Source organism: Saimiri boliviensis, chromosome 1 (genome assembly GCF_048565385.1).
Source record: "Saimiri boliviensis isolate mSaiBol1 chromosome 1, mSaiBol1.pri, whole genome shotgun sequence".
In the NCBI taxonomy this organism is placed as follows: Eukaryota; Metazoa; Chordata; class Mammalia; order Primates; family Cebidae; genus Saimiri; species Saimiri boliviensis.
This window is the reverse complement of record NC_133449.1, coordinates 266,531,450-266,547,535: the sequence shown is the minus strand read 5'-3', so window position 1 is coordinate 266,547,535 and position 16,086 is coordinate 266,531,450. Positions and strand designations below refer to the sequence as shown.

Genomic DNA, 16,086 nt, shown 5'->3' with positions numbered 1-16,086 from the left:
TAAAGAAAATAAGTAATAAATATTTGGGAATGTATGATTCGACAGTATTTGGGAGAATGTTAGACTCAAAAAAATAGTTCAGGTATGTAAGATTCTAATCAGTATCCATCCACTCGTTCTACAATGTTTGAAAAAATACTCTCAGCTCTGGTCACTCTGTTCCAGATATTTCTGCTCTCTAAAATGTTCCCACTTGCTCCCATTCTATTTCCTCCCCAGCCCAATTCCCACCCACCATTAATGCCAATTCAGCATCCTTCTGCTCTGGAAGCTATCTCTGACTGTAGCAGATCTCAGAGTTCTATGTCTTTTTTATAAATCCTGTGATGCTCTGTTAACCCTCATTTATATACTGACTTTTTATGAGTGCCTATCTTTTCTCTAGAAATCTACGTAAGTAATTTGACCGTTTCCTTAAAAATTGATGATGTAGTCTTTTTTAAAAATGCTGTATATCTTGCATTTGACAGATTGTCTCATGCAATGAACTTTTTGATGACAATATTAGAATCCAAAATCTCAGCTGAAACGAGATTCATCTTCCTAGCCTAGGAGTTAAGCAGTAAAAAATAAATAAAAATAAAAGCCTGGTTTGAAGTTTATTGTCAGTCTTTTCACTTCATGCTGGCTGGAACATTCATATAAAATAACGCCAGTTTTACTGACACCTAGTTGAGAATTTTGCCTATGGCACTATTCCAAAAGCTATTGCCCTTCAATTTCTTCCCATTGTTGCTTGCATAGAAAATGATCCTATGCAATGTCTTCCCATCATTTCCTTCATGTATAAAATGATAGAATGCATAGAATACAGGCAAATAGATGAAGAATTTCATGAGCAGTGGTAATAGGTACAGGTACTCTGGAGACCACAGACCTCCTAGCCACATGAAGAATGGAAAGAAGCAATAGCCCAGCAATCCTGTAACCCATACACCACCATGCCATGTCATTTCACATAAAAAAGGCCTACAGGTAGGTGGGGTACTAGGGGAGGGATAGCAGGGGGTGAGGAGGTTGGGGAGGGATAACATTAGGAGAAATACCTAATGTAAGTGACAGGGGGATGGAGGCAGCAAGCCACCATGGCGTGTCTATACCTATGTAACAATCCTGCAAGATCTGTACATGTACGCCAGAAGTTAAAGTAAAATTTTTTTTAAAAAAAAAGAAGGCCTACAGGCTTACAGCTTGAGAACTCATGAGTGATGTGCAGATCTCTGCCTGTTCTTAAGAATCAACTTTAAATTACAAGAGTGATTCTCTGAAATTACCTGCTATTTCATTTCTTAAAATAATTTAAATATAGAATGATTTTTACATATTGTGGATAAACGGATAAATTCAATACATCCAGGATAAACTTCTCAAAAGTATAACATTAATCATATTTCAAGTAAATAAACTGAAAAAAAAATCACAGGAAAGCAATGATCCCAGTAACTTAGACCATATTTAACATGTATGTGGAAACTGTCTTCAGAGAAATCAGGCTAAAGAGAAAAGACAAGACATATCCTTTAAAAATATATAACTACAACACAAGGTGCCATAGACTAAGTATCAAATGAGTGCTATATGACAGACCTATAGAGGAGAGGAGGTGGTCTTCCAGCTGGAGCGAGGAAGCAAGCGTTATGGAATAATTAGATTTGAGCACCACCTTGACTATTGAGTAGAGTTTTCAGGGAAGGAAAAGAGGATGAAGCCACTGTAATTAACTAAGAGAGGCATGGATTTGTGTTCCTCCTCTTTTATGTGGCAGATGGAGATTCTTTGTATTCCAGATAAGGGCAAAACGTCTCAGGCTCATCTCTCATTGTGTATCAACAGGGTATTTGATTGTTCTTAAGGAGTTTAAAAGGTGAAGGTTCAAGGTGTGAAAAAGCCAATGTTCATAAGAGTTTTCTCCATTAATGAATCTATGAGAGGCAAAGGAGGGGAAATATGTGACAAGGGGTGTTTCTTTTTTCTTGACAAACAGTAAAGTTGAAGATCCTAGCTTCTTTGTTGGGGAGAATACATACAAAGATTATAGGTGAAGTGTTGTAAGGAAGGCTCAGAGGAGCAATCTCCCACTTTCTATAGAACCCTTATAATGGAAGAAGGACAATACAGACTCAACTGTTGGGAATGCAAACCTTGATTGCTCTATCCATCCAACCATCCACCTGTCCTCTATGTCTCCATCCCCTAATTTATCCAACTATCCATTCATCCACTCACACACTACCTATTCCTCCATCTATCCATCACCCACCCATCCATTTCTCTAAAACTCACTCCAACTACCATGCATCTCTCTATTTGTATCACAAAAATGGTGACTCTGGTTCATAGAATAAAAAGAAGTTACCTGCCATCCAATGCTTTTTCTATGTAGTTATTGAAACGCTCCTTAATTCTTTTTCTATAATCTTCAGGAAACCACCTGATAACTTGGTATGATTTTTCCTTGTCTTTAGTATCTAAGAAAACACCAATTGGTTAAAAAGGTAAATATATCATACAACATGGATTAACATTAGTATGATGACATTAAGTTTCATGCTATTAATTTTACATTTATGAAAATGTTTACTTTTAAAGTTTTATGTTGATTTTGTTTTGTTTTTCTTTTTCATTCATTCAATTGGACAATCTGATAATATTTACTGAGACTTTATAATTATCTAGGCACTTTTATTCAATTTAAAGTTATAAAAGATTCCACTTAAAACTTTCATTTAAAGAAACAGCTATTACACTTTTTTTACAGGTAAGACAGCAGAGACTAATGCAGTGTGAGATAATTTGTCCACTTTGCACACATAATGAGCTATAGGGCTTGTGTTTAAATATGGGTAAGGTTGATTTCAGAGCCCATTCTCTTTTCTCTTCTAGAGAAATGTATTTTCATTACTTAAAATGATACCTACAAATAGGTTTTTATTCAGTCAAAAAGTTCTAAAAGGCAAAATAAAAAAAAAATAGTAATCCCCTTTATTCTACTTGCCAGCCCTGTCCCCACTCCCCACATAACCCCCGTGTAGTAAAAAGTCTGACTCCATTCTTGGAGTTTGATTGCTGGCTGTTTTCCAAACCCAGCTCCTTCTTTACTCTCTGTGCCTCATCTGGGCAAACTGGGAACAAAGTTTCAACTCATTCTCCCTTGTTACCAGTGAGAACTTTAAACCAAGCAAACCAGGCCAAAGTGGAAGGATTCTCATCTCAATTCAAGTATCAATCAGAAGTTTCAGTAATTTTCACTGTGAGACAGGAATGACAAATTGGGTCCCTCCTTTCAGGCTCTGGGTCATGTGACTCAAACCAAAGTTATCTGTATGTCTCAGATGGAAATGTGTTTCTCAATTACAGCATGAGCTGTGGCTGACACTAGCTCAGTGGAATAACTCTTTCCCTATGAGCACTGGTTATGTGTCTCAATTAGATATTATCCCCCACCCTACACATGCACACACACGTCATTGTAAAGAGCACTCAGGGTTAAGACTGACATCAGTGCAATATATGATCCCACTGAATGGTATGAAGAATGGTAGTCATTGTGTGGCATGCTCACATCCACACTCCTAAAAATAGATGGTCCACTGGGACCTCAGAAAATGCCTTTGTTACTCCTGCTGATTATACCTGTGTAGTTAAAAATGATCCTGATAAACAGAATTACATGGAAGAGCACCCATAACAACACTGTACAGCCAAGGAGTTCATTCAAACCCACTACCACCAAAGTATGCCTGATAACAACCAAAAAGAGAAAGAGAGAATTAGGTTAGCCAGAAGAGGTGGTGAGGGGAGCAGGTGAGATGCAAGAACAAAAACTAAAACAAAGGTTTAAATTTTTTTTTTGAAATGGAGTCTCACTCTGTTGCCCAGGCTGGAGTGCAATGGTGTGATCTCAGCTCACTGCAAGCCGCACCTCCCAGGTTCAAGCGATTGTCCTGCCTCAGCCTCCTGAGTAGCTGTGATTACAGGCATGCACCACCAAGCCTGACTAATTTTTGTATTTTTAGTAGAGACGGGGTTTCATCATGTTGGTCAGTCATGTCTCAAACTCCTGACCTTGTGATTCACCCACCTCAGCCTCTCAAAGTGCTTTAAAATTTAACCCTATGGAAATCTAACATTTATTTTTACAGAAAAATTAAAAGGACACTGATTGGCTATTTTCTCTCCACATCATAGGTTCTAGATTAACAACAGATCAAATGCACCAATGTAAACCATAATAGCCTTAATCAACAATGGGGCAAAAGTTGCAGGTATAACAGAATATTTCACTAAATTTAAGTAATATCACTTCTGCACTCTTAAGGAGTTACCCAATATAATATAGATATTATTATACATATGTCCCATCTTAAGCATTGGTACTAAATCCCTGTATTAGTCTGTTTTCATGCTGCTGATAAAGACATACTTGAGACTGGGTAATTTACACAGGAAAAAGAATTTAATGGACTTATAATTCCACATGTCTGAGGAGGCCTCACAATCATGGCAGAAGGCAAGGAGGAGCAAGTCATGTCTTGGATGGCAGCAGGCAAAGAGAGAAAGCTTGTACAGGGAAAATCCCCCTTGTAAAACCATCAGATCTCATGATACTTATTCACTATCACAAGAACAGCACAGGAAAGACTTGTCCCCATGATTCACTTACCTCCCACCAGGTCCCCCCCACAACACGTGGGAATTCAAGATAAGATTTGGGTGGGGACACAGCCAAACCATATCAATACCCCATAGTCTTAAGACTCATTTCCTAAAATATTCCATTCCATTCTAGGCATGGCTACTCTTATCTAACAATTGATAAATTAACATAAAATTATTTCTTTAGAATTGGCTTGACAAAAAGGGACACCATGAATCTGATTCAACATATTAAAATTATTAGCACTGCCCAAAATAGATTTAAATGGGGCCTTTAAGGATTAAACTCCATTATGAAAGATCTATTTAGAAAAGTGTTGATTGTCTCCATTCTTTCTCCCTTTAAAAGCCCAGTCTGGACTATTTTTAAACCTAGCAAGAATTAATGATGCCTCACATTTTACTATAATCTTAATTCCAGGGCTCATCACATTTAGAACCTCATACCATGGTTATTAAAAACTGCTTAATATATTTGAATACTAACAAATACTTTGCAATCATATATTTGATAAATATGCTTCATTCCATGCCTAGTTCAATAGGATCTCAGTCAGTTTCCCTTTTTCTTTATCATTAAAAGGCTGTAAATCACCTATAACTGGCCAGCAAGACTATCACCATATCCAACTTTTCCCAGGAGCAGTCATGACATTACAATGAGGATATCCTCCTTGGAGGAGACTCATCCAGCACAATTATTCAAGACATACATAGGGTGCACTTATTCAAGATATACTATATGTACACAAATAACTCACAAAAAGGGATATGCCATTGCCACATACAAAGTAGAAGGCGTGGAGGACAGATTCAAGTTGGCTGATTAGGAGCAGCTCAGGATTGCAGCTCCCAGCGAAAGTGTGGAAATTGAGTGGACATCGCAATTCCAGATGGAGTTTTATTGTCCACAAACCAGGAGATTCCCAGGCGGAGGAGCCCCATGGGTTACCAGTGTGGCTGTTCTGGCCGGTGAGGCTGTTTTGGCTGGTGCGGCAGTTCTTCGCACAAAATACATGGGTCCAGGTGCTGTTTTAGCTGGTGATTAGAGCCCCTGGGATACAGAGTCACCCATTCAACTGATTAAAAAAAAAGGGACTGAAACAGGGAGCCAGGCCAGGAGATTCCCAGGCAAAGAAGCACCACGAATTCAGTGAGGCTGTTTCAGTTGGCGCAGTGCATCGCTGCATGGGAAATCACACAGATCCTGGTGCCTTTTCAACTGGTGACTGGAACACCTGGAAAACAGTCACCCATTCAACTCAAAAAAAAAAAAAAAGGGCTCCAAGGCAGGAAGCCAGGTGATCAGGCTTGGCTGGTTCCCACCCCACACACAAAAAAGCAATCTGAAATGCTCTGGATTGAGTTTCACAGCAAGTACCAGCTGAACCTGGGACGGTCCAGCTCTGTAGGGGAGGGGCATCCGCCATTACTGAGGCTGTCCACCTCTACGGAGGTAGTCCGACATTGCTGAGGCAGCCCGCCATTGCCGCGGCAGCCCACCATTACAGAGAGAGTCCACCGTTACAGAGGTGGGCCGCCATTACCAAGGCAGTTCTAACTATACCCGTATAAACAGGACTGCAGGGAAGTTCACATGGCAGCTGGGTGGAGCCCACAGCTGCTCACCAAAGCCTCTGCAGGCAGTCAGTGACTAGGCTGCCTCCTGGCTGGGCAGGGCAGCCCTAAGAAAAGCCAACAGTACAAGAGAAACTCATAAATAAAGCCCTAAATCCCAGGGACAGAGCACCTGGGAAAACAAAAAAAAAGGGTTTATGAGTTCTGCTGCAACAGACTTAAATGTACCTGCCCAGCAGCTCTGAATGAAGAACAGGGCTCACAGCTCAGCATGTGAGCTCCTACAAAGGACAGACTGTCTCCTCAAGCAGCTCCCTGACCCCCATATATCCAAAGAGTCACCTCATAAAGGAGAGCTCAGACTGACATCTTGCAGGTATCCTTCTGGGACAAAGATAGCCGAAGAAGAAACTGGCAGCAACCCTTACTGTTCTGCAGCAGCTGCAGGTGATCCCCAGGCAAGCAGGGCCTGGAGTGAACCTCAGCAGTCCTACAGCAGAGGGGCCTGACTGGTAGAAGGAAAACTAAGAAACAGAAAGAAATAACTTCATCATCAACGAACTGGACATCCACTCAGAGACCCAATCTGAAAGTCAACAACTACAAAGACGACAGGTGGATAAATCCACAAATATGGGAAGAAACCAGCACAAAAAGGATGAAAACACCTGAAACCAGAACGCCTCTCCTCCTACAAGGGATCACAACTCCTCACCAGCATGGGAACAAGCCTGGATGGAGGATGAGTGTGATGAATTGACAGAATCAGGCTTCAGCAGGTGCATAATAAGAAACTTCTCTGAGCTAAAAGAACATGATCTAACCCAATGCAAAGAAACTAAGAACATTGAAAAAAGATTTGACAAAATGCTAATGAGAATGGACAACTTAGAGAGGAATATAAGTGATTTGATGGAGCTGAAAAACACAACACGAGAACTTCGCAAAGTATGCACAAGTTTCAACAGCTGAATTGACCGGGCAGAAGAAAGGATATCAGAGGATGAAGATCAACTTAATGAAATAAACTAAGAAGGCAAGATTAGAGAGAAAAGGGTAACCAGGAATGAACAAACTCTTCAAGAAATATGAGACTATGTGAAAAGACCTAATCTACATTTGATAGGTGTACCTGAATGAGACAGAGAGAATGAATCCAAGTTGGAAAATACTCTTCAGGATATTATCCAGGAAAATTTCCCCAACCTAGCAAGGCAGGCCAATATTCAAGTCCAGGAAATACAGAGAACACCACAAAGATATACCTCAAGAAGAGCAACCCCAAGGCACATAATCGTCAGATTCACCAGGGTTGACATTAAGGAGAAAATTCTAAGGGCAGCCAGAGAGAAAGGTCAGGTTACCCACAAATGGAAGCCCATCAGATTCACAGCAGATCTCTCAGCAGAAACCCTACAAGCCAGAATAGAGTGGGGGCCAATATTTGACATCCTTAAAGAAAAGAACTTTCAACCCAGAATTTCATGTCTGGCCAAACTAAGCCTCATAAGTGAAGGAAAAATAAAATCCTTTGTGAACAAGCAAGTACTCAGAGATTTCATTACCACCAGGCCTGCTTTAAAGAGCTCCTGAAAGAGGCACTAAACATAGAAAGGAACAACCAGTACCAGCCACTCCAAAAACATACCAAATGGTAAAGAGCAACAACACAATGAAGAAACTGCATCAACTAACGGGCAAAACAGCCAGCTAGCATCAAAATGACAGGATCAAATTCACACATAACAATATTAACCCTAAATGTAAATGGGCTAAATGCTCCAATCAAAAGACACAGACTGGCAAATTGGATAAAAAGCCAAAACCCATTGGTGTGCTGTATCAAGGAAAAGCATCTCACATGCAAGGATATACAAAGGCTCAAAATAAAGGAATGGAGGAAGATTTACCAACCAAATGGGGAGCAAAGAAAAGCAGGAGTTACAATTGTAAAAGAGACAAAGAAGGACATTACATAATGATAAAAGGATCAATGCAACAAAAGAGCTAATGATCCTAAATATATATATGCATCCAATACAGGAGCACCCACATACATAAAGCAAGTTCTTAATGACTTACAAAGAGACTTAGACTCCCACACAATAATAGTGGGAGACTTTAACACCCCATTTTCAATATTAGACACATCAATGAGACAGAAAATTAACAAGGATATCCAGGACTTGAATTCAGACCTGGACCAAGCAAACCTAATAGACATTTACAGAACTCTCCACCCCAAATCCACAGAATATACACGCTTCTCAGCACCACATCACACCTACTCTAAAATTGACCATATAATTGGAAGTATATCACTCTTCAGCAAATGCAAAAGAAAGGAAATCATAACAAACAGTCTCTCAGAACACAGTGCAATCATGTGTGTACCTAGGCAACAATCTTGCATGTTCTTCACATGTACCCCAAAACATAAAATGCAATAAAAAAAAGTAGAAGGCATGGTGCGTCAGTTATATTCCTAAGAAGAATTGCTTGGTAAGTTTAATAATGCTCCATCATTACTAGCATTCCACTCCCTGCATAACAGCATGAGTAACTCTCCACACATTGTTCATACCAAAACTGGTGAAAATCACACACACACACACACACACACACACACACAGAGAGAGAGAGAGAGAGAGAGAGAGAGAGAGAGAGAGAGAGAGATGCTGGAAATGGTTCTAGGGCATCCAGAAAATGAAGAAATATTTATTCAAGAAAATCTACTACAATTCAGTGAAAACTAAGCCTATGGTCTATGGTATTTGAATGAAGACTCACTCTCTTCCTTTACTCAACCAACTCTGAGAGGCAGACTTCTCTGCCTGCTCCCTCCAACTCCCAAACTGTAGCGAGGAATGCGGCCTCCCTCCCTCTTGGCCCAACCCCAGCTTTCAGCTAGAGCAGTATTTTTCCGGGAGGGGCAGGATGTAAACCTGTCCCACCCTGCCCTCTTTTACTTGTTGCTGTAGCTAAGTTCTGGCCAAATGTGTCCAAGAGGTGGGGACTCCCTCCTACCAACCAGCCCCTACTTGTGAGGCATGAACTCTACTTTGGGCACAGCACTGTTGTGAATACTGGGGTGCCACTTAACCATGCCCCACATCGTAAGTGTGACTTTTCCTGCTGGGGGAGGAAAGCAAGAAGACCTAGTCCTACTGTCTACCCCTCTACATTGCACTCAGATCCCCAAGTAGAGACGTAACTCAGAAAGAAGCGCACCACCCTTAGGTCCAGAGCTGTATTTCAAAGATTTTTTCCCAGCTAGAGAAGGAAGCCATAAAACAGAGCACTCCAAGTTTTCTTCCATGATGGTTAGTTTTATGTGTAAACTTGGCTAGGATAGAGTACATGGCTATTTAATCAAACACTAATCTAGATGTTGATATAAAAGTATTTTATGTTTATTACCTATAATCAGTTGACTTTAAGTAAAATAGATTGTCCTTAATAATGTACCTAGGTCTTAACCAATCAGTTGAGACTGAAAACAAACCCTGAGGTTTCCCAGAGGGAAAATAAATTCTGCTTCAAGACTGCAACATTGAGCAAGATGGAAAAGGTTGCTGGCAAGATGACTGAGTAGGAACATTTCCAGTCTGCAGCCCCTGTCTGTAGCCCCCAATGAGATCAATGTAGAAGGCAGGTGACCACAGTGCAATCAAATTAGAACTCTGCATTAAGAAACTCACTCAACACCACATAACTGCATGGAAACTGAAAAACCTGCTCCTGAATGACTACTGGGTAAATTACAAAATTAAGACAGAAATAAAGATGTTCTCTGAAACCAATAAGAACAAAGATACAACATCCCAGAATATCTGGGACACATTTAAAGCAGTGTGTAGAGGGAAATTTATAGCACTAAAGCAGGAAAGATCTAAAATAGAAACACAAACATCACAATTAAAATAACTAGAGAAGCAAGAGCAAAAAAAATTCAAAAGCTAGCAGAAGACAAGAAATAACTAAGATCAGAGCAGACCTGAAGGAGATAGAGACACAAAATCCCTTCAAAAAAATCAATGAATCCAGGAGCTGATTTTTTAAAAAGATCAACAAAATAGAGAGATCACTAGCCAGACTAAAAAAGAAGAAAAGAAAGAAGAATCAAATAGACACAATAAAAAATGATAAAGGGGATATTACCATTGAACTCAAAGAAATACAAACTACCATCAGAGAATACTATAAACACCTCTACACAAATAAACTAGAAAATCTAGAAGAAATAGATAAATTCCTGAACACATATACCCTCCCAAGACTAAACCGGGAAGAAGTCAAATCCCTGAATAGACCAATAACAAGTTCTGAAATTGAAGCAGTAATTAATAGCCTACCAACCAAAAAGAGTCCAGGACCAGATGGCAGAATTCTACCAGACATACAAAGAGGAGCTGGTACCATTCTTTTTGAAACTATTCCAAATAATAGGAAAAGAGGGAATCCTCCCTAACTCATTTTATGAGGCCAGAATCATCCTGATACCAAAACCTGGAAGAGACACAACAAAAAAGAAAATTTGGGGCCAATATCTCTGGTGAACATCGATACAAAAATCCTCAATAAAATACTGGCAAACTGAATTCAGCAGCACATCAAAAAGCTCCACAACAATCAAGTCGGCTTCATCCCTGGGATGCAAGGCTGGTTCAACATATGCAAATCAATAAACATAATCTATCACATAAATGAAACCAATGACAAAAACCACATAATTATCTCAATAAATGCATAAGAGGCCTTTGACAAAATTCAACAGCCTTTATGCTAAAAACTCTCAATAAACTAGATATTGATGGAATGAATCTCAAAATAATAAAAGCTATTTATGACAACCCCACAGCCAATATCATACTGAATGGGCAAAAGCTAGAAGCATTCTCTCTGAAAACTGGCACAAGACAAGAAGCCCCTCTCTCACCACTCCTATTTAACATAGTATTGGAAGTTCTGGCTGGGGCAATCTGGGAAGAGAAAGAAATAAAGGGTATTCAAATAGGAAAAGAGGGAGTCGAATTGTCTCTGTTTGCAGATGACATGATTGTATATTTCGAAAACCACATTATCTCAGGCTAAAATCTCCTTAAGCTGATAAGCAACTTCAGCAAAGTCTCAGGATACAAAATCAATGTGCAAAAATCACAAGCATTCCTATACACCACTAACAGAAAACAGCCAAATCATAAGTGAACTCCCATTCACAATTGCTACAAAAAGAATAAAATACCTAGGAAAACAACTTACGAGGGATGTGAAGGACCTCTTCAAAGAGAACTACAAACTATGGTTTAAGGAAGTAAGAGACAACACAAGCAAATGGAAAAACATTCCATGCTCATGGGTAGGAAGAATCAGTATCATGAAAATGGACACACTGCCCATAGTAATTTATAGATTCAATGCTGTCCCCATCTAGCTATATTTGAATTTCTCACAGAATTGGAAAAAAACTACTTTAAATTTTATATGAAACAAAAAAATACCCTACATAGCCAAGGCAACCCTAAGCAAAAATAACAAAGCTGGAGGCATCACGCTACCTGATGTCAAACTATACTACAAGGCTAGAGTAACCAAAACAGCATGGTACTGGTACCAAAACAGATATATAGACCAATGTAACAGAATAGAGGCCTCAGAAATAATGCCACACATCTACAACTATCTGATATTTGACAAATGTGACAAAAACAAACAATGGGGAAAGGACTCCCTACTTAATAAATGGTATTGGGAAAACTGGCTAGCCAAATGCAGATAGCTGAAACTAGATCTTTTCCTTACACCTTATACAAAAATTAACTCAAGATGGATTAAAGACTTAAACCTAAGACCTAAAACCATAAAACCCCCAAAAGAAAACCTGGGAAATACCATTCAGGACAGGCATGGGCAAAGACTTCATGACTAAAACATTAAAAGCAATGGCAACAAAAGCCAAAATAGACAAATAGGATCTCATTAAACTAAAGAACTTCTGCACAGCAAAAGAAACTATCATCAGAGTGAGCAGGCAACCTACAGTATGGGAGAAATTTTTGCAATCTATCCATCTGACAAAGGGAAAATATCCAGAATCTACAAATAAACAAATTTACAAGAAAAAAAAATCAAAAAGTAGGCAAAGGATATAAACATACATTTCTCAAAAGAAGACATTTATGCAGCCAAGAAACATATGAAATAAAGCTCATCATCACTAGTCATTAGAGAAATTCAAATTAAAACCATAATGAGATACCATCTCACGCCAGTTGGAATGCCAATCATTAAAAAGTCAAGAAACAACAGATGCTGGAGAGGATGTGGAGAAATAGGAATGCCTTTACACTGTTAGTGGGAGTGTAAATTAGTTCAACCGTTGTGAAAGACAGTGTGGCAATTCCTCAAGGATTTGGAACTAGAAAAACCATTTGACACAGCAATCGCATTATAGGCTATATACACAAAAAATTATAAATCCTTCTACTATAAAGACACATGCACACATATGTTTATTGTGGCACTGTTCACCACAGCAAAGATTTGGAACCAACACAAATGCCCATCAATGATAGACTAGATAAAGAAAATGTGGCACATATACACCATGGAATACTATGCATCCATAAAAAAGATGAGTTCATGTCCTTTGCAGGGACATGGATGAAGCTGGAAACCATCATTCTCAGCAAACTGACACAAGAACAGAAAACTCAACACCGCATGTTCTCACTCGTAAGTGAGAGTTCAACAATGAGAACACATGGACACAGGGAGGGGAATATAACACATCAGGGCCTGTCAGGGGGTGGGGGGCTAGAGGAGGGATAGCATTATGAGAAGTACCTAATGTAGATGACAGGTTGATGGGTGCAGCAAACCACCATGGCCTATGTATACCTATATAACAAACCTGCACAATCTGCACACGTACTCCAGAACTTAAAAAGTATGTTTTTAAAAAGACTGCAACATCAGATTTTGCTTGAGACTTTCCAGCCTGCCTACCTGACCTATAGATTTTGAACTTCTGAACACCTCAAATTATGTAAATCAAGTTCTTGAAAAGTGTGTGCGTGCGTGTGTGTGTGTGTGTGTGTGTTTGTGTGTGTGCCTTCAATTGGTACTGTTATTCTTAATGAGATCTGGTTTCCTATGATTGGTTCTCTCTTATGAGAACTTATTTAAATACTGATTATATTTGAAATCAATAACTCTTTTCAGTGGTAAGAGGGCACTCATCCTGTGGCATTAAGTGGCAATAGAGATGTGGCAAAATATCTTCATTGGACACTCCTAAGCAAATGCTTATAAAAGGCAATGTTCCAGGACATTTAAATCAAACTAATGAGTATAATAAGGATAGCTGGCATCTCCTAATTTGATATAGAAAGTAGGGTGGAAAAAAAGAATGAGACAAAGGCTTTAAGTTCCAAGCTCAGTCTCCACATTAACGACCTGAAAGTTTCTTTGTCCTGAAAAAAACAAACAAACAAACAAAATCTCCTGTAGCTACAGGGCAGATGTTTCTGAAAATCAAACCCAGAGTCACCTCCTGAGAGTGACTGAATTACAATGAAATTTAATCCCCCACCTTGCAAGGTATTTTCTGCTAAACTCCATGCAATGATTGGGAAAGGAGATCCTAAAAACTGGGATGGGGACGTACAGGCAGATCCTATGAATCTGGGGATATTGAACCCCTAACTTCTGCTGAATCTTCTTTTTCATCTCATGCAAATGAGAAACTATACAGTCTCTTTCTGAGTTATTTTGCTGAAAGATACTGTTTTAGCATCACTGTTTATTTTTAGATTCAAAAATAGACTCAAGTTCCAGGAAGTATCAAAGTTACCCATAAGAAGGTTCAATATATACCAAAAAAATACATATAACAAATATCTGGGGTACATGTGCAGGAAAGTATTGAAATGATGGTGAACTGTATGAAAAGTTTAATTAGATTGAATTTATTGATATGGGGCCACCAAACAGAGATCCAAACAGAGATTCTTGACACATCATTGTAGCTCAGTAGGTTAAAAGGGGCTCTGTTTGGTTAGTTGAATTAAACATGCATGAAATAGTGGCCTACGCTAAATAAAAAGAAAATACCAGATCTGCCTTGGTACCCTGAAAAGTATCAAACAACTTAGGGAAATGAAGATGTAAGGACTGCTAACCCACTGCAAGAAGGAAATGGAACCAGAGGACACATTTTTTTCACCATGACTGGGAGAAACAAATTTGTGAGAGGCTCCCCAGCACCACCAAAGAACTCTGTTTTCTCTTCTTCATAGGTCAGAAATTACGATGCCATTGAAGTGGGATTCATAAATGTAATGGAGTTTATTGCATCTTAGGGTGTCTGGGGTCAAGTGGTAGAACTTAAACACCAAAATCAAGGTAGACATGGTCACTATGAGAAACAGAAGAGTCAAAGCATTAGCCAATTAATTATAGTGTCCCTAAAAGAAAAGAATACGGCAGTTTACAAATTGTTACTTGACTGGTACAAGCAAAGGAGTCCTAAATAGATTAAACAAAACTATAATTTCAATTACAAAAACACAGACTTTAGGCAATTTATAGGCATAGAAGCCCTGGAATGAAGAGGAGGCAAAGTCCCTTGGGAAAAGACCCCCCTGCACTACCAGACACGTATACTGTTAATCTTTCTCCAGCCTTCTCCAAAGGAACCTACAGCTTTTTACAGTGTGGCTGTGCACTGGGGAAATGCAAATAATTCTATTTTTCAGAGAATACTGAACATTGGATCTTAAAATTAGACCCTAATTCAAAGGGTCTAATTCTCCAAACTGACTGTAACTATTTCTCCAGATTTGAAATGCATAATTGAAGTAGACATACTTAGCATTGGCAGAATAATCATGCTGGTTCCCTGAAGTTTGGAGTATAAGCTATCATGGCTGGAAAGTCCAGATGGAAGTCACTAGAATGACCTGTATCTAGAAAAACAGAAAACCAAAGCAATATTGCACTCTACAGATTTCATACTAATGTTACCATTAAGGACTTCAGTGATGAGTCCCATCACATCTCTATTCAACTTGCATTTTTGACCTCTGCAGAAAACATGTGGATCTTGGAGAATGATAGATGTTATAAGCATAACCACATAGAAAACTCTAATTGCAGCTACTCTTCCAGATAATAGTTTCATTGCTTGAGCAAACTAGCACAATCCCTGGCACCTGATATGCAACTATTGATCTGGTAAGTTTGTCTTGATATCCATTAGTCAAGGCCATCAAAGGCAGTTTACTCTTATCTAACAAGGCCAGCAATACACTTTCACTCTCTAACCTCAAGGCTATATCAATGCTCCAGCCCTATGACATCATTTAGCCTGCATGGAACTTGTTCACATTTCTCTTCCACAACACATCACAACACTTCACCATTGCGTTGCCTGTGGCCAATGGTTTGGCTAGATCATCATGGACTTGCAAGGAACATAACTTAAAAATTGGTGACAAGAAGTTCTGAGGAAGAAGTATATGATAAGATGGGCAAAATGTAAATGTATTTGTGTCCTATGTAAATCCTCACTTAAGGATGACCTCAGCAAACAAGAACTTTAATAATCAAGTGGAGAGGTTGGTCTGTTCTGTGGATAACAGCCAGATTCCTTCTTCAGCCAACCCTGTCATTTCCCTAATTGTTTCATAAACATAGGGACCATGGTAGCAGGGATGGAGTTTATGTTAAGCATATCAAACTGGACTTCCACTCACCAAGTTGACCTGGATACTGCCGCTGCAGAATACCCAATCAGCCAGTGAAAGAGAACAACACTGATTGCCTGGTTAACATCATTCTTCAGGGTAA

The 16,086-nt window shown here is 39.2% G+C and overlaps 1 protein-coding gene across 2 annotated transcripts in view; it reads right to left on the bottom strand.

Moving 5' to 3' along the window:
• LOC101042766 (UDP-glucuronosyltransferase 3A1) overlaps positions 1-16,086 on the bottom strand; it is a 47,246-nt gene that overhangs the window by 12,194 nt on the left and 18,966 nt on the right. For both annotated transcript variants that reach the window (XM_003925924.4, XM_003925923.4), the window contains one exon: positions 2,357-2,468. In XM_003925924.4, the coding sequence (XP_003925973.1) occupies positions 2,357-2,468 (112 nt within the window). The remainder of the gene's footprint in view (positions 1-2,356; positions 2,469-16,086) is intronic.